Consider the following 22,378-nt stretch of genomic DNA (forward strand, 5'->3'; position numbering starts at 1 on the left):
TTGGGCAGTAGCTACTTTTTTTTTCTTGCACGTACTGTTTTTCACTGTTACACATAGGTCTGTCACGATAAGAATATTTTGTGGACAATATATTGTCTCAGAAAGTATTGTGATACATGATATTTTTGTAATTTCAAGACTATTAAATGCCACCGACATAACAGAATTGCACAAAAAATAATTTTTTATATAATAAACAATTTTAAAAATATTTTTTTATAATCAGTTTGTGAATTATATATATATATATATATATATATATATATATATATATATATATATATATATATATATATATATATATATATATACTTTGGTCCACACTGTTTGTATGGAGTCATACAGTACAGTTATTGAAGCATGACTGACTAAAATACTGTTCACTGTTATATATGTAAACAAACATACAAATAAACACAATAGATGAAAAATATCATGACTATCAAAAATTATTGAGGCCATGTTCATTTATTGTACAATAAATCGATACTGCAATTATTGTGACAGGCCTTATTGCACAGTGACCGTTTTCACTGGGTATTTTCACCCTGGTCTGAATCCGTTGATGAGTTCATTTAATTGGAACGTTTTCTGTGGTTTCTTTCAGTTTGGTTTGTTTTCACACAGGCACCTAAAACCTAAATGTACAAGAAAGTATATAGAACAAGAAGGTTCTGTAGTTGGTTTCTTTGGTCCAAATCAGTTGATAAGTTTGTTTAATTAGAGCGCTTTCCCCTTGGTTTGGTTTGTTTTTACACAGGCGCAAACCTAAATGTACCAAAACGAACTGCAACAAACCATGTGAGAACTCCTCTGATTGGTCAGAACTGTCTGGCATGAGAGCAAGAAAGTAAATACAACAAGAAGGTCCAATATTCTAGAACCGTACATATATTTTTGCTGCACAAAAATGAATGCAGAAAACTTGCTGCTGCACTTTTAAACACAGTTTCTTTTTTAATGTAACGTTCCGAGGCTAGCATAGAGAGATTAGCATAAGTTAATAGATGTGGTAATTATTGTCTGGGTAATAAATCAGTTAAACTGCACCTGACCAGCCGTTTATCTTAGATCAGATCAGATCGAGACAGGACGATCGCCATGTTCTCACCACAAAATGAAAAACTCTGGAGTTGGCTTGCTTGCAAAGGTGTGTGATGTGGACGCTATGGTAACAGCTTGGTTGCTGAGGTGTTGCTAAGCAGTTCTCAAAGTGCTTTTAAGGTATTGTTATAGTATAGTTGTAGGTTGCTTAGATGTTTCTATACGGCAGTGGTTGGCTGCTATTGCAAGATATTTGTTGCCAAAGCGTTGATAGGGAGTTCCCAAGATGTTGCTATGGTGTTACTATGGTGAAGAAGATGTCTCTATACTTATATTGGTTGGCTGCTATGGCACAAGGTGTTGCTAGGCAGTTGCAGTAGAAACAAGTTGGTTGCCAAGGTGTTGCTAGCAGGTTGCCACAGTGTACTTCTTAATTAGAATATTTAAGAATGTATAAATTCTAATTTCTCTTTAAAAGTAACGTGTATGTATTACACATAAAGCATTAGTTTTATTGCTAAATATAATTATTTCAGCATTTTAAAGTAAATTGTCTTAAAATGACAAATATTAAATGTTCATATATATTTCCACATGCTCAATGTGCAATTACACATTCTCCAAATCCCACAGTGCTAAACTCTGCGTCTGATTGGTCAGAACCAGAACCGAAAGCCCGGTGAGGTGAACCCAATGACCCCTACAAACAAAAGACAGGAACAAACAGCCACCCTGTAGAGTTTAGTGTTTCTAACGTCCTTCTACACCCTATTACAGCGTCCCACTGATCCAGTCAGCTAATTACAGAACCGACAGCAGCTCCCAACCCAAAACCAGGAACCAGCGGAACCCACAGAGTGCTGAGAGACCACCCGCGCTACCTGCACAACCACCACCGACCTTACAGAGAAACCACAAGCACTGATCCATTATTATTATACATCATATATTAAATATTAAAATATTACATATTTATCACCATAGACAACAGTGATAGGGCTGGGCGATATGGTCCGTCCAAAAGAAAATTAAATCACAATATTTCAGGTTATTTTTTCGATATCGATATTCTTGGTGATATGGAAAAAAAAACGTGTAAATCATTACAAGAAGTGTGAATATTTCATTACTAACTCCATTACTAATTATTGTATCAATAATTCGTGTAGTGTACCCCAAACAGGTGATGCTTCAATTAGAATAATTCACTCATTTTAAACACACATTTAAACTTGTTTCACTACTTTATTACTTTAAGACCAACTTTTAAAACACAACAGTTTTACATAACATTATTTTTAGATATTTTTACATAACATTGTTTTAGTTTTAGTTTTAGTTTTCGTAGTTTTTGCAGGGGGTGAATGTTGCAAATATGTGAGATGAACTATTTTCATAATTTATGTTGATAAATACAGTAATTAAAGCAAGCAGAAGTTTCACACTGAAAAAAATATTTTTAACTATTTTTTTTATATCTTCAAACTTTAAAACGGGTCAATTTGACCCAGAACACAACAGGAGAGTTAAATTAATTTAAAAAATATACTACTGCAACAAAATAATTTTTTTTTTACACTTTTTATTTCGTACACACTAACTTACCATTACCCTGATTTTTTAAAAACATTATTATAGTTAAAATTAGGGGTGGGCGATATGGCTCTAAAATAATATCACGATATTTCAGGGTATTTTTGCGATAATGATATACTTGGCGATATAGGAAAACTAAAATAATTAATTCATTTCAGGAATATAGTATAATAGTATAACAGAATAATCATAATGTGGCAAAATAAATAATATAGCATAAAATAATATAATGCAGCAAATAATATTGCAGAATATTTAGTGCATGCATATAAACTGCAAACTAAAACAATTATACAATAAATACACCTAAAGCTTCACAGTAAATAATAGACTACTTTTAAGACAGAACAGCCCTATTATCACAATATGGATTTTTAATATCATGATATTTCTGTGTCACGATATATTGTATACCATATAATATTGCCCACCCCTAGTTAAAATAATAAAAAATTAACACAAATAAAGTTCAGCATATAAACAAATCAGAGAAACAATTTTAAGTAGCTACAGTAAAAAAACTTCAAGAGCAGCAATATATAAGCACTAAACTAAATGTATTTATTTACTGAAGAAAAAAGGGCATCTAATGGCTTCAATAATAACACTTTAAAATAGATATTACATGTATGTCTAACTTGTGCAATAGAGCTTTTGAGAAATGTCTCTTCAATTCTCAAATATTGAGTATTTTAGCTCCTATTTTAGGCGTATCTCTTTTTAAAGACTATTGTTTACATTCTTCAGCTGTTTTTCCTGATAATCAAGTTTAATTCTTTATATATTGTGTAATTTTGTGGGACAAAGTAAATCCAATAGTAATCAAAGCCTTAATTTAAAGCCTTAGGGTTTTATATTATATGCACTCCTAATAGTACAGTAAGCCATAAACCTATATAAAAGCCATATAATATATATATATATATATATATATATATATATATATATATATATATATATATATATATATATAAATACAGTGATATGTATTTTCTGGTCATACCACCCAGCACGTTGATAACATTGTGAATTTTTCTGTGTTAAGCATGCAATTTTTTTTTTTCATGTAATTTAAGGCAAGGCAAGGCAAGTTTATTTATATAGCACCTTTCATACACAGCGGTCATTCAAAGTGCTTTACAAATTAGAAAATACACAGAGAAGTCATATAAAAAATAATAATAAAAAAACATGTAAAAGAATAACAGTAAAAATGGAAAATAAAAACTAAAATAAGAGTCAAGAAGTAAAATTAAAAACATGTAAAAGAACAACAAGGAATTGGAAATAAAATTAAAATAAGAAAAAAACATAATATAAAAGTGCCGTTACAGAATAAAAGTGGGCGGAGCTGCAGTGTTTTAAGCTGAGCTAAAGGCCTGATCAAACATGTAGGTTTTCAGTCTGGATTTAAACATGTTTAGTGTTGGAGCTCTTCTAACACTCTCTGTTAACTGGTTCCAGTTAAGAGCAGCGTAGCAGCTAAACGCTAAACACAGCTAAACGCTGCCTCTCCGTGTTTAGTTTTTACTTTAGGCGGCTCTAACTGACCAGTTTCTGATGATCTGAGAGTTCTGCTCGGCTCATACTGCTGGAGCACATCAGATAAATATGCTGGTCCTGCACCATTAACACTAAACAAAGCATTGCACTCACTGTGATTCCACTGTTGCAATATTGATGCTGAAACTATATATTAAGCAGCTTAACTCTACTACAAACATAGCTCTTTTTAAAGAAATTAAATAGAAATAAAAAGATATAATAATAATACATTAGTTTACAATCAGTATGTAAGAGTTGGTTACTGTTCTAACAGCTGTTAACTGCATTTTGTTCTCTTGTACTTTTTTAATTTCATATTTTTACGATTTAAAAGAGCATAAAACTGAAGAAACTCACCTAATGAGAGAAAACGAGGCGGTTCTTCTGAACCTCCTTCTAGAGGAGGAAAAGGTTTGGATTAAATAATCCAGAATTATGGGTAAATCTTTCTTCCAGAGCTCAATAATCACAATAAGACGGAGCATGAAAATCCTAATAAAGCATTAATTAATAAAATACAGTAAAACAATTAAAATAGATATTAATATTATTATTAAAGTTATTAAAGTAAAGAGTGCAGACTCTGAGCAGCAGCATGCTCCGTTTAGACGCTACACTACTATAAATACGTATATAATACTGTTACACACACACACACACACACACACACAGCAATCCAATTAAGCTAATTACTGTAAATATCTCCTCCCGTCAGCGCACCGTCTCAACACAACACCACAACAACCACAAATCGTTTCAATTCTTATACACTGAGTAAATCAGATCTGAGCAAAAAAATCTGATTTAAACAATGTGGATTGTAATGTGAACGTAGCTTAAGAAGTATATTCAGACTAGAGTTCAGGATACCCATCAGTCCAAAAACATCAGTCAGGTGACCAATGAGGATTAATGGGAAACGCCTGTTTCTAAGCCCCGCCCACTCGTAAAAACTGTACCAAAACTCAGAAGCAAAAGTCTTTAAGCAGCAAAATTCATAGAAAATCCAAAAAATTTTTTTTTAAATAAAAGCAAAGACTGGCAAAATTCTAACTGAAACAATTTTCTTTTTAATAATAGCAAAGAATAATAAATCAAAGTATATTAAATAAATAATAAATCAAGTATATTAAAAACATATGTTTGCTATATTTATTTCTCTTTTGTATTTGCAAAAAAATAGACACTTTTTCACTTTTACACTTTTGATTCTTCCTATTTTGATTGCGGATGAAAATTAAATTAAATTAGTATAATTGCATATATATATATGATATGATACGGCACACCCCTAATAACTGACATATTTAAAAAAAAAAAAAAAAAAGATTTTTTTTATCTGATTTACAGTAACAGAAGTGAATGAATTATTATTCATGATAATAATAATAATAATAATAATAATAATAATAATAATAAAGCACTCCAAATATCTCCATATATCCAGGATTAAAGTAAAATAAATGATACTGGACAGATATAATCTGTCTCTAGTAGATATATAATGGGAAATGAGAACAGTGTATATTTTTGTTCTTTTGATAAAAACAATAAAAAATAAGTAAAACTCTGATGTGATAATTAGTGGTGGGTGATATGGCATCATAATTCAGGGTAGGCCTGGACAATATTTATCGGTATTTATCGCGATAAGAAATGTTTCAATAACGGTGATATCATTTTTGTGGCATATCGATATGTATTATTTACAGACAGGCGTTTTTTGCGGCGTCAGTTCACTGCAACTCAATCAGCCTCCGTAGCCGGGCTACGTCAGTGCGTGATGACGCAATCATACAGGCACGTAGCCAGATAAGCTAGGCTAGGCTACACCTGGGCTGCGTCCAGAAACTTTTGCTACTCCTCCTCTCCTACCCTGGAAGAAGGTGGAGGAATGGAGGAGAGGAGAGGAGGAGGAGGAATGGAGGGAAGGAGCTGTAATTAGGGAAATGGGACAGCTGATCCCTTTTAGATAGGATGTTGACTACCGTTGAACTGAGCCAATCACAACGCTCACTTTCAGCACGTTTCAGAACATTACTATCACACACAGCCAAAAATTCAGATATTCCAATAAAATCCTGTTTACTCCCAGGCGCATTTTAGGCCGCATCTCTGACCAGTGACTCTGGCAGCCCTGTCTGACCTCAGCCTTATGAGGGATTCAGTTTCCTCATCAGTCCCTAAGTTAAAATAAATAAGTAAATAAATGAATTAATTAAAATTATATATATTATAAATAATGTTTTTATATGTATAACATGATACACATAGGATCATAAATATAGTTTTACTGAGCATACAGTTTATCTAAACTATAAATTATATTACTGCTTTACTGGCTGTTTAGTTAGATGAGGAACCTAGTTAATTAATATGTTTATGACGTATATTTGGGCGTTGCCTTCCCCATTTTCGCGTGCTCTGTGGGCGTGGATGCAGTGATGTCATTGGAAAATCCTTAAAAGTCTTCCGGAGTAGGATACACTGATGTAACCTCCGTTGGAAGCCTCCTACAGGTGGATTTTAAGCGGCTTCTTTCGTCTCCTACGGTATTCGGACAGGCGGCAAGATGGCGTCACGAAATCAGTTTTCGGGTCACGGAGGAGAGGAGGAGGATCGGTAGGAAAAAGGAGACACTTTTGGGGTTTCTGGACGCAGCCCTGGGTCGGCTCCTCTCCGCTCCGCACCTAAAATCTCCCGCGATGAAGCGAATCCGACCCTAACCGAGCGGATCTCGGCTCCGCTCCTCACCTAAAACCCACCCGCGATGAAGCAAAAGCCACCCTAGCCCTAGCAGAATGAGTGCACCTGACGCCTCCACAAGTGATTAAACAGAATAAATAATTGAGGGATTCGGGTCTAATTCAGTGGTTCGGCTTTTAAAGGTCTGATAAACTTCAGACAAATTGTTCCTCCACCTCAAGCAGTTTCACTACACACAATATCTTCCTTATTCTGGCTAAAACACTTTTGTAGTTTATGTTGTATCTAAGTTATTTATAGTTTATATAGGTTTGTTTATTTAACGGGGATATCATGTTCCCTTTATATATATGAAGGCTTTTTGTATTCCCTATTCTGGTTGAAGCACTTCTGTTTTGATCTGTTAAATATGTTTACAAAAGAATAAGAAGCTCTGCCTCTGCTGTAATGTAAAGTTATTTATATTGGTAATTTGTATATAGGTTATAGGTTTATGTTTGACAGGGATGTCATGTTTTTATTTTGCTACATGCAAATAAAAGTGAGCATTGATTTATTCTGATCATTTTTTATTTCTAAATTATTATATAGTTTTTGTGAGAGAAGTCTTTAAAGACTTAAATTATAATTTCAGACAGTAGTGTACAGATTTCCATTGCAGGGATTCTTAGCAGTTTTTCTGACGCCTTCAAAGTGTTTATATCGATATCGAAATTATATCGTATCGACCGAAATTAATGAATATATCGTGATATAAATGTTGGCCATATCATCCAGCACCAGCACTAATTCAGGGTATAATATCATAGATCACCATATTCAGAAATGTTGTTGAGATTATTGCATACTATAGTAGTAGGCGTGTGATGAGACATTCATGAGACGAGACGAGAAAGAGACAAGATTTTAACGATACTAAATATTAAAGGAGAACTATGGCCCATATCACTCATTCTAAAGCCTGTTTGGGTAAAGTGAACAAAATTACTGGATGTCAGAAAGCTGCAGGAGAGCGGAGGAGAGATATTCAACATAAGATAAGAACTTTTTATTCAGGTTTTAATATAAATACACTCAAAGTGCATTTCGCACCGTAATTCTCCTTTAAAGCTGATATTTTTGAGATGCACTAGTATTAGAATATCATTGAATAGTTGCTTTATTTCAGTAATTCAGTTGAAAATGTGAAACTCAAAAAAAAAAAAAAAAACTAGGTACTTTTAGGTACTTTTGCTGTTTTTTATTTGCAATTTTGCTGTGTGGGCAGTGTGCCAAGTCCTGCTGGAAAATGAAATCCTCATCTCTATAAAAGTTGTTTTCAGCAGAGGGAAGCTGTAAGATATGAAGTGCTGTAAGATTTTGTGGGAAAACAAAACTGCACTGACTTTAGACTTGATAATAAAACACAGTGGATCAACAGCAGCAGATGACAGACATGTCTCTCCAAACCATCACTGATCCTCAGTAAATTTTACACTTTTACACTTTTACTCAAAAAGTAAAAATCTTCTACAGCAGTATTTTATTAAACTCTTGTATCTATACTCTATTCTACCTACAGAGTAATAAACAGAGAAACTTCTTTTCACACTTTTATCAGAAACACTTTACAGAGTCTTAAAGAGTTTCAGTCAGTCAGTACTCAGTTCCTGAACGGCCCTGCCCACTACTTCCTGTCAGCCTCACCCACTTCCTGTCTCCTACACCACCCTAACAGTCAGACGCACCCACGCCCAGATCAGGAGGAACGTAGCGCAGCCCGCCCGCTCTGATTTAACACATTAATAACAGCCAATTTAACCCTAAACCAGGGGTTCACAAACTTACGCAACTCACGACTCCCTTTAGCCCACCAAAAAAAAAAAGTCCACGGCCCCGAGAAATAATTTCTTTTCTATTTATTTGCAATTTCAGACCAAACACAGCACATCTAGGGCTGGGTATTATTTAATTGTATTTAATACCGATAAAGTACTTTTAATTCGGTACCGATACTTAAACAATACTTTTTTCAATTTTTTCAATTTTTCTTTTTCTTTAACTATATTTTAGAGCATTAATTACAAAAAAAGTAGAAAACAATAATTGAGCAAAATTGAATGACATAATGAATTAAATCAATAAAAAAACAAAATGAAAATGGAAAAAAAGGAAAAAAATATATATATATATTTAATATATATTAAATATATATATTTGTTCCAGTTACATAAAGCATTTTTTTATTTACGTATGAAAACATATATATAACAAAAAACACTGTAAAACTGCTTCTGCAGCACTTTTGTTCCACCTGTACAAACTGAACTTTTGTGGAAATGTTTCTAATAATAATAATAATAATAATAATAATAATAATAATAATAATAATAATAATAATAATAATAATAATAATAATAAGAATAATAATAAGAAGAATAATAATAATAATAATAATAATAATAATAATAATAATCAACATTTTGCATTATGTAGTTTTGCCTTAATAATATTCTTGAACCTTTAAAAACAAATGTTGAAAACATAATTAACAATTTTTTTTTTATTTAACTAGACTGATCTTTTTTAAAATGTGCAATAATAATAATAATAATAATAATAATAATAATAATAATAATAATAATAATAATAATAATAATAATAATAAAATATAATAATAATAATAAAATTAAGAATATTCCAAAAATTAAAGTGCAGAATATTCAGTGCATGTATATAAAACTACAGTACAGACTGATTTAAAGACTAAATGCTGATATTGTCACTTATTGATCTGGGCAGAAGTATTGGGAAATATGTATATAATAAACACACTAATGCTAAAAGTGATTTATACAACATCTCAGATCTTGAATCAGTACTTAACGCTCCAGCTCCCTCTGCTGGACAACATCACCATCACCATCATCACCATAATCACTATCAGCATTACTGTTTTACGTTTTAATGATGTGATGCTATTTTCTATTTGTACCCAATTTAATTAAAAATCCCATCAGTTAGATAGAAAATGCCATAAAATGTAAAATAAAGTGTATTTGGGATGATCTTCATTACACAAAACAGCACAGAGAACATAAAAACTTTAAATATCTCACCGAAATTAACTACAAATAATCAAACTGTCAAGCATTTCCATTCCAAGCACTAAATAAAGAAATTACTACTTTAGAAATGTAGAATTATATAAAATTTTATAAATTAGAGGGTTAATAAAAGCTTTAATTAGGCTGAACGAAGCTCTGCTCAATTGACTACACTTCCCACAATGCACTGCACCTACAGCTTTTGAGGAACAGCCAACACCTGCACACTTTAACCCTTTCAGACCCTGCATCCATTACAATGGAGATTATTATTAATTTTCTTTATTTTTAAATGTTTTGTTGCACATAAGTATTGGAGACTATTGGAGACTATTGGAGAGTATTTGAGAGCTGTTTGTTGTCCATCAGAATAAATCATAAACCAGCCAATGAACAACTTTATAAACCAATGAAACAAACAGGATCTAATTTTTACTAATTTAATGTGATTTAGAACACTTTTTAATCATTATTTTACTGTTTAGGGGTGGTGGAATTTTATATACTACACAAAGGCTTCAATGCAATAAAAATAATAAAAAACTATTAAATATTTAAAGTGAATTGGATTTATTTGCTATATAGATAAAGATATTACAGATAGATAGTATAGTAGAATATTACAGACAGAAAACAGCATTCTTATATTTTTCCCATTACTGGAGATAATGCAATAACTCAGGCCTAAAAGGGTTAATGAATGACTTTATCTTTTAGTTCTGTATATTTATGTTTGTCCTATATTATAAACTACCAGACAAAAGTTTTAGAACACCCCTGTTGTACGGCTTTACTACAAAAAAAAGGCTTTGGAAATTGACATTTTATCAAATCAATTTTTAAAGCCTAGTTTATTTTTCCAAGCTGTTTTTTACACAATAAATAATTTTTCAGGGTTTTTATTTGCTCTTATACTCATATTTTATTTATTTTTTAGTTTTAGTTGGAATAAATCCCCATTCCCAGTTATTAAGTGGACCTGAAGAGCTTAAACCATCTTTTGGTTATTACACCTTTCCATACCTTTTAATTAGGGATGCACGATGATAACAAAATTATATTGGTATTGGCCGATAATTGCTTTTTTTTTTTTTTTTTTTTTTTTTTTTAAATCATGAGCATCGGCTGATTTGGTCAATACTTCAAACCAATATTTGCTGATGTATTTACTGTATGCCAAAAAGAACTAAAGGCCGCGTTACTATGAAATTAACAGATTTACCGTAATTTTCGGATTATAAGGCGCACTATCAATGAAATTCAATTTTCTGGTCTAGTTTCACACCGGATTACAAGGAGCATTAAGCGACACTAGTAAGGATGTCTACAATGAAGTGAGCAAACGTGTCGCCATGTTTCCCTTTTAATAGTGAACAAAACTGTAATCCTTAAAAAAATACATTTATTTTTTAATCGAGTGCTGGATCTACACAGATTTCAATCCTGAAAACGGTTTATTTGGTTGAAAAAAGAGCTTCTGTTTATTTACAGTAAGATTAGATTTGGGGCGAGTTTTCAGTAAAGTTTCTCCAGCACTAAGGCTTGGTGCAGCAGCATTAGCATTAGCCGCTAACTACAGCGCTAGTGGGACTAGCAATAGCATGTCCCTTGTAGCTTGTTTTAACACGGCAAATATGCAGACTACAGTCTGATATACTCAACTCTGAGCGGTGAAAGAGCTAGTGCTGCAGTTAGCGGCTAATGCTAATGCTGCTGCACCAAGCCTTAGTGCTGGAGAAACTTTACTGAAACTCAGCCTTATAACTCTGTACTTCAGTGGTAAATGGTCTCAGTCTTAGTAGAACCAGAACACAGTCCTAAAACTGAATTAAAACCGTAAATCAGACTATCTTGTCTCAATAACAGACAAAAGAGGGGGCGTGGCTTACCTGAAATCGTAGCATCTGCTAACATGTCGTACTGAAGAGAATAGACAAATTTTCCTCATACTTCAGATTCCTCACCTACAGAGCTGTCACTCAGAACGTCTAACTCAGTAAATACCAGCCGCGTGACGCAGTTCTCCATCAGACCGTGACAGCCGCCACACCTGCCGCACCTGCCTCACCTGCCACAGCCTGTACTGCCCTGCTGCCACTGAAGATAACTTCAAAATTCTCGCCATTCATTCCTATAAAACTTCTATAAACTCAAGTTAACTTTTCTATTTTATGATCTCAATCATTATAGCTCCACTGTAGCTCTGGCTGAATGTTTAGGGTCATCGTCTTGCTGGAAGATCTCACGTCTTTTAACGTGAAATAATAAACCAATCAGCGTGTCTGTTTAAGAGCTCATCATTCCCTTTAAGAGTAGATCAGGTGAGCTCTGTCTTTGGTGGATTGCTATTGTAACGGTGCAGCTACCTGGACGTGTTCAACAAACTCTTCTCAGCAGAGGAAACTGAGCTGCTGGTTGACGCTGTGAAGGAGCTCCAGCAGCTCATTTACGGGAACAGCAATGTTATTTTATTTACTATTCTGTTTATTGTTGATGTAAAAGTTGGGTTTGTGCTGCTGTGTGTTCATGTGTGTGTAATAAGTGGGGGTGTACGCTCGGTGCAGCGCCTGTGTTACCGAGATCTGAATGTTGGCGTCTGTCTAGGTTGTATTCAGTCAGTGGAGCTCCTGTGTTTTCTGTTACCAAGATAAACAAGATAAAACTCCAGAAATGTACCTGAACACACCTCATTTCCAGAACACCACGCCCATCAGTAGATATATTCAGAAGATCTGCTGCTGTTTAAACCAGGCAGGAGGAAAAGAGGAGTGAAGGTAGACTGTTAGCAATGAATCGCAAAATAAAACGTGCAAAACGAGTGAATATATTGTGTATTTTCACACCCAGCGCAGGATGTGAGTCTGAGCATCACTCAGGGCTGATCTGGATGCAGTAAGTGTGTAGTTTATATCCTCTCTCTGCGTTTTTTAGACGTGTTTAGATTCTGGTCGATGAGAGACAGGAAGTGACAGTGAAAGTGAAAAAGGTTGATGTTATTTTATTTTTCCAGCTCAGCATCAGTGTGGCGTGAGAACAGAACATCTCACCTCCCCTCAGCTTCCCTCACATCACCTCTCACAACTCAACTCAGCAACCCCGCAACTCAACTCAGCAACCCCGCAACTCAACTCAGCAACCCCGCAACTCAACTCAGCAACCCCGCAACTCAACTCAGCAACCCCGCAACTCAACTCAGCAACCCCGCAACTCAACTCAGCAACCCCGCAACTCAACTCAGCAACCCCGCAACTCAACTCAGCAACCCCGCAACTCAACTCAGCAACCCCGCAACTCAACTCAGCAACCCCGCAACTCAACTCAGCAACCCCGCAACTCAACTCAGCAACCCCGCAACTCAACTCAGCAACCCCGCAACAAGCAACCCCGCAACTCAACTCAGCAACCCCGCAACTCAACTCAGCAACCCCGCAACTCAACTCAGCAACCCCACAACTCAACTCAGCAACCCCGCAACTCAACTCAGCAACCCCGCAACTCAACTCAGCAACCCCGCAACTCAACTCAGCAACCCCGCAACTCAACTCAGCAACCCCGCAACTCAACTCAGCAACCCCGCAACTCAGCAACCCCGCAACTCAGCAACCCCGCAACTCAGCAACCCCGCAACTCAGCAACCCCGCAACTCAACTCAGCAACCCCGCAACTCAACTCAGCAACCCCGCAACTCAACTCAGCAACCCCGCAACTCAACTCAGCAACCCCGCAACTCAGCAACCCCGCAACTCAGCAACCCCACAACTCAGCAACCCCACAACTCAGCAACCCCACAACTCAGCAACCCCACAACTCAGCAACCCCACAACTCAGCAACCCCACAACTCAGCAACTCAGCAACCCCGCAACTCAACTCAACAACCCCGCAACTCAACTCAACAACCCCGCAACTCAACTCAACAACCCCGCAACTCAGCAACCCCACAACTAAGCAACCCCACAACTCAGCAACCCCACAACTCAGCAACCCCACAACTCAGCAACCCCACAACTCAGCAACCCCACAACTCAGCAACCCCACAACTCAGCAACCCCACAACCCCGCAACTCAGCAACCCCACAACTCAGCAACCCCACAACTCAGCAACCCCACAACTCAGCAACCCCACAACTCAGCAACCCCACAACTCAGCAACCCCACAACTCAGCAACCCCACAACTCAGCAACCCCACAACTCAGCAACCCCACAACTCAGCAACCCCACAACTCAGCAACCCCACAACTCAGCAACCCCACAACTCAGCAACCCCACAACTCAGCAACCCCACAACTCAGCAACCCCACAACTCAGCAACCCCACAACTCAGCAACCCCACAACTCAGCAACCCCACAACTCAGCAACCCCACAACTCAGCAACCCCACAACTCAGCAACCCCACAACTCCACAACTCAACTCAGCAACCCCACAACTCAACTCAGCAACCCCACAACTCAACTCAGCAACCCCACAACTCAACTCAGCAACCCCACAACTCAGCAACTCAACTCAACAACCCCACAACTCAGCAACCCCACAACCCCACAACTCAACTCAGCAATCCCGCAACTCAGCAACTCAACTCAGCAACCCCGCAACTCAGCAACCCCGCAACTCAGCAACCCCGCAACTCAGCAACCCCGCAACTCAGCAACCCCGCAACTCAGCAACCCCGCAACTCAGCAACCCCGCAACTCAGCAACCCCGCAACTCAGCAACCCCGCAACTCAGCAACCCCGCAACTCAACTCAACAACCCCGCAACTCAGCAACCCCACAACTCAACTCAACAACCCCGCAACTCAGCAACCCCACAACTCAACTCAACAACCCCGCAACTCAGCAACCCCGCAACTCAACTCAACAACCCCACAACTAAGCAACCCCGCAACTCAACTCAACAACCCCACAACCCCGCAACCCCGCAACTCAACTCAACAACCCCACAACTAAGCAACCCCGCAACTCAGCAACCCCACAACCCCGCAACTCAGCAACCCCACAACCCCGCAACTCAGCAACCCCACAACCCCGCAACTCAGCAACCCCACAACCCCGCAACTCAGCAACCCCACAACTCAACTCAACAACCCCGCAACTCAGCAACCCCACAACTCAACTCAACAACCCCACAACTAAGCAACCCCACAACTCAACTCAACAACCCCACAACTAAGCAACCCCACAACTCAACTCAACAACCCCACAACTAAGCAACCCCGCAACTCAGCAACCCCACAACCCCGCAACTCAGCAACCCCACAACCCCGCAACTCAGCAACCCCACAACCCCGCAACTCAGCAACCCCACAACCCCGCAACTCAGCAACCCCGCAACTCAACTCAGCAACCCCGCAACTCAACTCAGCAACCCCGCAACTCAACTCAGCAACCCCGCAACTCAACTCAGCAACCCCGCAACTCAACTCAGCAACCCCGCAACTCAACTCAGCAACCCCGCAACTCAACTCAGCAACCCCGCAACTCAACTCAGCAACCCCGCAACTCAACTCAGCAACCCCGCAACTCAACTCAGCAACCCCGCAACTCAACTCAGCAACCCCGCAACTCAACTCAGCAACCCCGCAACTCAACTCAGCAACCCCGCAACTCAACTCAGCAACCCCGCAACTCAACTCAGCAACCCCGCAACTCAACTCAGCAACCCCGCAACTCAACTCAGCAACCCCGCAACTCAACTCAGCAACCCCGCAACTCAACTCAGCAACCCCGCAACTCAACTCAGCAACCCCGCAACTCAACTCAGCAACCCCGCAACTCAACTCAGCAACCCCGCAACTCAACTCAGCAACCCCGCAACTCAACTCAGCAACCCCGCAACTCAACTCAGCAACCCCGCAACAAGCAACCCCGCAACTCAACTCAGCAACCCCGCAACTCAACTCAGCAACCCCGCAACTCAACTCAGCAACCCCGCAACTCAACTCAGCAACCCCACAACTCAACTCAGCAACCCCACAACTCAACTCAGCAACCCCACAACTCAACTCAGCAACCCCACAACTCAACTCAGCAACCCCACAACTCAACTCAGCAACCCCACAACTCAGCAACTCAACTCAACAACCCCACAACTCAGCAACCCCACAACCCCACAACTCAACTCAGCAATCCCGCAACTCAGCAACTCAACTCAGCAACCCCGCAACTCAGCAACCCCGCAACTCAGCAACCCCGCAACTCAGCAACCCCGCAACTCAGCAACCCCGCAACTCAGCAACCCCGCAACTCAGCAACCCCGCAACTCAGCAACCCCGCAACTCAGCAACCCCACAACTCAGCAACCCCACAACTCAACTCAACAACCCCGCAACTCAGCAACCCCACAACTCAACTCAACAACCCCGCAACTCAGCAACCCCACAACTCAACTCAACAACCCCACAACTAAGCAACCCCACAACTCAACTCAACAACCCCACAACTAAGCAACCCCACAACTCAACTCAACAACCCCACAACTAAGCAACCCCGCAACTCAGCAACCCCACAACCCCGCAACTCAGCAACCCCACAACCCCGCAACTCAGCAACCCCACAACCCCGCAACTCAGCAACCCCACAACCCCGCAACTCAGCAACCCCACAACCCCGCAACTCAGCAACCCCACAACCCCGCAACTCAGCAACCCCACAACCCCGCAACTCAGCAACCCCACAACCCCGCAACTCAGCAACCCCACAACCCCGCAACTCAGCAACCCCACAACTCAACTCAGCAACCCCACAACTCAACTCAGCAACCCCACAACTCAACTCAGCAACCCCACAACTCAACTCAGCAACCCCACAACTCAACTCAACAACCCCACAACTCAACAACCCCGCAACTAAGCAACCCCACAACCCCGCAACTAAGCAACCCCACAACCCCGCAACTCAGCAACCCCACAACCCCGCAACTCAGCAACCCCACAACCCCGCAACTCAGCAACCCCACAACCCCGCAACTCAGCAACCCCACAACCCCGCAACTCAGCAACCCCACAACCCCGCAACTCATCAACCCCACAACCCCGCAACTCAGCAACCCCACAACCCCGCAACTCAGCAACCCCACAACTCAGCAACCCCACAACTCAGCAACCCCACAACTCAACTCAGCAACCCCACAACTCAACTCAGCAACCCCACAACTCAACTCAGCAACCCCACAACTCAACTCAGCAACCCCACAACTCAACTCAGCAACCCCACAACTCAACTCAGCAACCCCACAACTAAGCAACCCCACAACTCAACTCAGCAACCCCACAACTCAACTCAGCAACCCCACAACTCAACTCAGCAACCCCACAACTCAACTCAGCAACCCCACAACTCAACTCAGCAACCCCACAACTCAACTCAGCAACCCCACAACTCAACTCAGCAACCCCACAACTCAACGCAGCAACCCCACAACTCAACGCAGCAACCCCGCAACGCAGCAACCCCGCAACGCAGCAACCCAGCAACCCCGCAACCCAGCAACATCTCCATAACCCCGCAACCCAGCAACCCCGCAACCCAGCAACCCCGCAACTCAACAACCCGAGCTTCTTCTGTTAAAATACAGTTTTAACTCTACTTTTAAGCAGAACTCAGGTCTGATGTTCAGCATATTTGAGCAGAACTGATGGGTATCAGTTAAATTCCTGCATGAGTCTGTTTTATCAAACGAGCGACAACAAAGCTTATCACACACCGACTGATCCCTGCAGTGATAGGACCACACACACTACAGACGTCCCCAGTTCATTTAGAGTATCTGCCGATACAAAACCCTGATCTGATATATTGGCGATGCAATAAAAAAAAAAAGTCATTAAAATTGTCCCTTGAATTTTTTTTTGTTTAAATGAATTAAACAAAAAAGAATTTCAAGGGACAATTTTGATGATTTTTTTTTTTTATTGCATCGCCAATATATCAGATCATATATTTATGCATAGCTACAACCTGTTCAACAATTTACTGCACATTTGTAACATACATATTTATTAATCTTTTGTTAAGCACTTCTGGATGGATGCAAACTGCATTTTAATGCTCTGTACTTGCAACATATGCAATGACAAAGTTAAATTCTATTCTATTCTATTTATGTTTTCCTGCTAATGTTGAAGCGCCTAAGTAAAAAAAAAAGTTATAAAAAAAAAAAAATCATTTATTTTAAATTAAGCACCGGATAATAAGGAGCTCTTGCCATTTTTGGGAAAATTAAAGGATTAAGTGCAAATATGACGCAAAATAGCCACATAAACTCTTTTCTTTAATAAACGAATGAAAAACATGTTATAATTCTATGATTTAATCATAATTAAGATCATGATTAATATTTTATTGCTGGTATTTCTCTGTGTATAGTTAAAAGAAAAACAGTAATAATAGTGAAGTGTGGTTTAAGGTTTAGTCCTGGCAGACTAGATTTAGACTAAAGACTTTTTAACTGAATTAAAATAAATAAAGCTTAAAATTTGAGATTGAATTAGCTATAATAAAGGAAATCACCTAAAAAATGATTTAGCTGCATATACTGAAAAAAAAAAAAGGAAACTTCCAGATCTACTGCCATCTACCCACCCAAAGACAGCAGGGCCAATTGTGCTCTCTCGGGGCTCCGGCAGCTGATGGCAAGCTGCATGACCGGGATTTGAACCAGCAATGGGATTTGACACGATTTCCGATCACATGATTAAAACACTAAAATCGGTATTTCTCTCTTTATATATGAATACGGGCCGTGAACAGCAGTGGTGCTGAACAGGCCTGCAGAAGCTCCGCCGGCTCGTCTGCGTCAGAGGTGAGTACTGGTGAGCCTACAGGTGACTCAGACCGGACACTGAGACAGGCTGGATCCAGCAGCAGATAAAGCAACACTCCAGCACACTGCAGATATACAGTATCAAAACTACGGGTCGAACCCTGCGCTACTATGTGCAAATTTATATTATTATGATTTTTATCATGAGGCTAAAATAGGCATTACGAGAAGAGCAAGAAATATACACAAACACCCAGAGCTACACCTAGAGTTACACCAGAGCCTCGCCGTTCTACCCAGAGCTACAACTAGAGTTACAACAGAGCCTCGCCGTTCTACCCAGAGCTACAACTAGAGTTACACCAGAGCCTCGCCGTTCTACCCAGAGCTACACCTAGAGTTACACCAGAGCCTCGCCGTTCTACCCAGAGCTACACCTAGAGTTACACCAGAGCCTCGCCGTTCTACCCAGAGCTACACCTAGAGTTACACCAGAGCCTCGCCGTTCTACCCAGAGCTACACCTAGAGTCACACCAGAACCTCGCCGTTCTACCCAGAGCTACAACTAGAGTTACACCAGAGCCTCGCCGTTCTACCCAGAGCTACGCTAGACTCATATAGAGTTATGTTAGAGTTACAAACCAGAGCTACGCTTGACTAATATTGAGGTATGCCAGAGCTACACAAGAGTAATGCCAGAGCTACACCACTTAACCCACAGCTCCGCTAGACTAATGTAGAGGTATGCCAAAGCTACACCAGAGCTACCCCATTCAACCAGAGCTACACTAGAGTAACATAGAGGTATGCCAGAGCTACGCCTTTTAACCCAGAGCTACACCGTACCACCCAGAGCTACGCCGTTTCACCCAGAGCTACGACAGACTAATATTGAGTAATGCCAGAGGTATGTTATGGTTACACCAGAGCTACAACAAAGCCCCACCAAAGCTACGCCATTCCACCCAGAGCTACGCCTTTCCACCCAGAGCTACGCTAGTCTAATATAGTCATGCCAGAGCTACAACAAATTCCTGCCAGAGATACGCCATTGCCCAGAACTACACTAGACTGAGAGTCATGCAAGCATTATGCCATTCCACCCGGAGTTACACTAGACTAATACAGAGTCATGCCAGAGTTACAACAGAGCTACAACGAAGTCCCGCCAGAGCTACACCATTCAACCCAAAGCGATGTGTAACATAATAGAGTAATATAGAGTCATGCCAGAGTTACAACAAAGTCCCTCCAGTGTTACGCCATTGCCCAGAGCTACAATAGACTGATAGAGTCATGCAAGAGTTACACCAGAGCTACAACAGAGACATGCCAGCGCTATGTTACTGTTACACCAGTCAATATAGAGTCACACCAGAGCTACATATATATTATACATGTGTATATGTGTGTGTTGAGTTTGCCAGCTATTGTAGAGTAGAGAAGGCAGCATGTGGCAGCACCACAAACTCAACACACATCAGTCTGCAAATTTAGGACACACACACACACACACCTAGAGAAAGATTCAGAGATCTCTACTATAAATAGCAAAGGCAGCTTCACCAATTTGGGACTCTGGAACTCTCCTCGGCACCCGGGCTAACACTCACTGTACTATACAACCAGAACAAGAACCTGCAGCAAGAATATTAATATTTAATAGCCTAAATCCTCATAATTGACTCATCACACAATAAATATTCATGACCTCAGCAATCCTTGATAACGGTGCTAAATGACCAATGCAAACAGTGTGGAATTCTGCAGCAGCTAAAGAATAAAGTGTATATTTCACAATCTATGATTAATTACAGTTTAGTCGTGTTTCAAAGCGTATGAACACTTTATTATGCTGTTTTATTATTATCACATCAGTGTTATTTAACAATCTTAAATTGACAATAATATTATTTACCTCAGGCTGAAATGTCATCCACAAAACCAATTATATAGATTGCATTAATTAATCATAGCAGCAAATTGTTATCATGACATGCCTAATCGTTTATAGCGATTAATTGTAGCAGCAAACTGTTATCGTAACATATCTAACTGATTATTTCGATTAATCATGGCAACAAATTTTTAACGTGACTGGACTAACCGATAATAGTGAACATAGCTATCCATATTTGCAACAAATTATCATTATCACAGGCCCAGCCGATTATAAACAATTATATTTGCGATTAATCTTGCCAGCAAATTGTTATAGTGACTGGCTCAGCCGATTATATAACGATTATATCAATTAATCAAAGCATCCATTTTTTAGAGTAACAGGCCTAACCGATTGTATTGACTATATAGATTAATCATATCAGCAAATTGTTATTGTGGCAGGACTAGTCGAGTACAGCAATTAATTGTAGCAGTATATTGTTATTGTGGCAGGCCTAACTAAGTACATTGATTATATTGATTATAGCGATTAATCGTGCCAGCAAATTGTTGTCGTGGGAGGTCTAACCGATTATATTGATTAACAGGCCGAGACGATAATATTGATTATAGCAACTGATCTTGACAGCAAATTGTTATCGTGACGGGCCTAACTGATTATGTAGATTAATCATAGCAGCCCTCGTCGATTACATAGATTAAAGCGAATAATCATAGCTGCAAATTGTTATCGTGAGAAGCCCAGCCGATAATACCGATTATATTGATTAATCATATCAGTACATTGTTGAACATTGTAGGTCTAGCAGATTATATTGATTAATTGTAGCAACAATTTTTTTTTTGTGACCCAACCGATTATAACAATTCTATCGATTAATAATAGCAGCAAACTGCTATCGTGGCAGGTCTTGTCGATTATATTGATTATAATGATTAATTATAGCAGCAAATTGTCATCGTGGCAGGCCTAATCAATTATATTAATTATATTGATTACTCGTAGCAGCAAATTGGTATCGTGACAAGCCCAGCTGATTATATTTTGTGACAGGCCTAACCAATTATATAGATTATATTGATTATATTAATAAACCATAGCAACAAGTTATCATAGCAGACTTAGCCGATTATTGCAATTAATTATAGTGGCAAATTGTTGTTGTCACAGGCCTTGTTGATTATATCGATTATAACAATTAAACACACAGCAAATAATCATCATGACAGGCCTAGCCGATTATACCGATTACAGCGATTAATCGTAGCAGCCCTGGTTGGCAGGTTCCACTGGCAGCTCTTCACTGGACTGATAAGAGTATCAGAAACTCTCCCAGTTCACGGCACGAGTTAAAATCAGCTGTTTATCGTTAATAAACACATTAATTAATGAATATAAACCTGCAGACTCACCCCATAAGCCAATCCATGCTGGATAAAGAGAGTTACAGGGGAGAGACCGGACGCGGAGCTGGCCTTCCCCCTACCCGTATCTCCGTCTCTCAGCCCGGGCGCGCTGTCCGCCTGCTGTCCGCCTGCTCCCCGGCCCGGAGCGCTCCCTGCGCGGTCCGCGCGCTGCCGGAGCGCCGCTGCAGTGAAGCCGGGCGCTAGTGGAGCTCAGCGGGCGGTGGTGAGAGCCGGGGCCGGGGCTGAGCGCTCCTCCGCCGCATTGACTCCGGCGCTGTCCCGCGGGCAGGGGACGCGGGGGATCCGGGGGGTTCTGACCCGCTCTCT

General features: G+C 39.7%; 1 protein-coding gene across 1 annotated transcript in view; it reads right to left on the reverse strand.

Annotated features, from left to right (window-relative positions):
• The window catches only part of mob2b (MOB kinase activator 2b), a 63,054-nt gene that overhangs the window by 40,516 nt on the left and 160 nt on the right, over positions 1 to 22,378 (reverse strand). Inside the window, exon 1 of the mRNA XM_022685702.2 lies at positions 22,058 to 22,378. This exon is cut by the window's right edge and continues 160 nt beyond it. Within this exon, the coding sequence (XP_022541423.1) occupies positions 22,058 to 22,074 (17 nt within the window). The 5' untranslated portion in view covers positions 22,075 to 22,378. The remainder of the gene's footprint in view (positions 1 to 22,057) is intronic.

Source organism: Astyanax mexicanus, chromosome 9, assembly GCF_023375975.1.
Source record: "Astyanax mexicanus isolate ESR-SI-001 chromosome 9, AstMex3_surface, whole genome shotgun sequence".
Lineage (NCBI taxonomy): Eukaryota > Metazoa > Chordata > Actinopteri > Characiformes > Acestrorhamphidae > Astyanax > Astyanax mexicanus.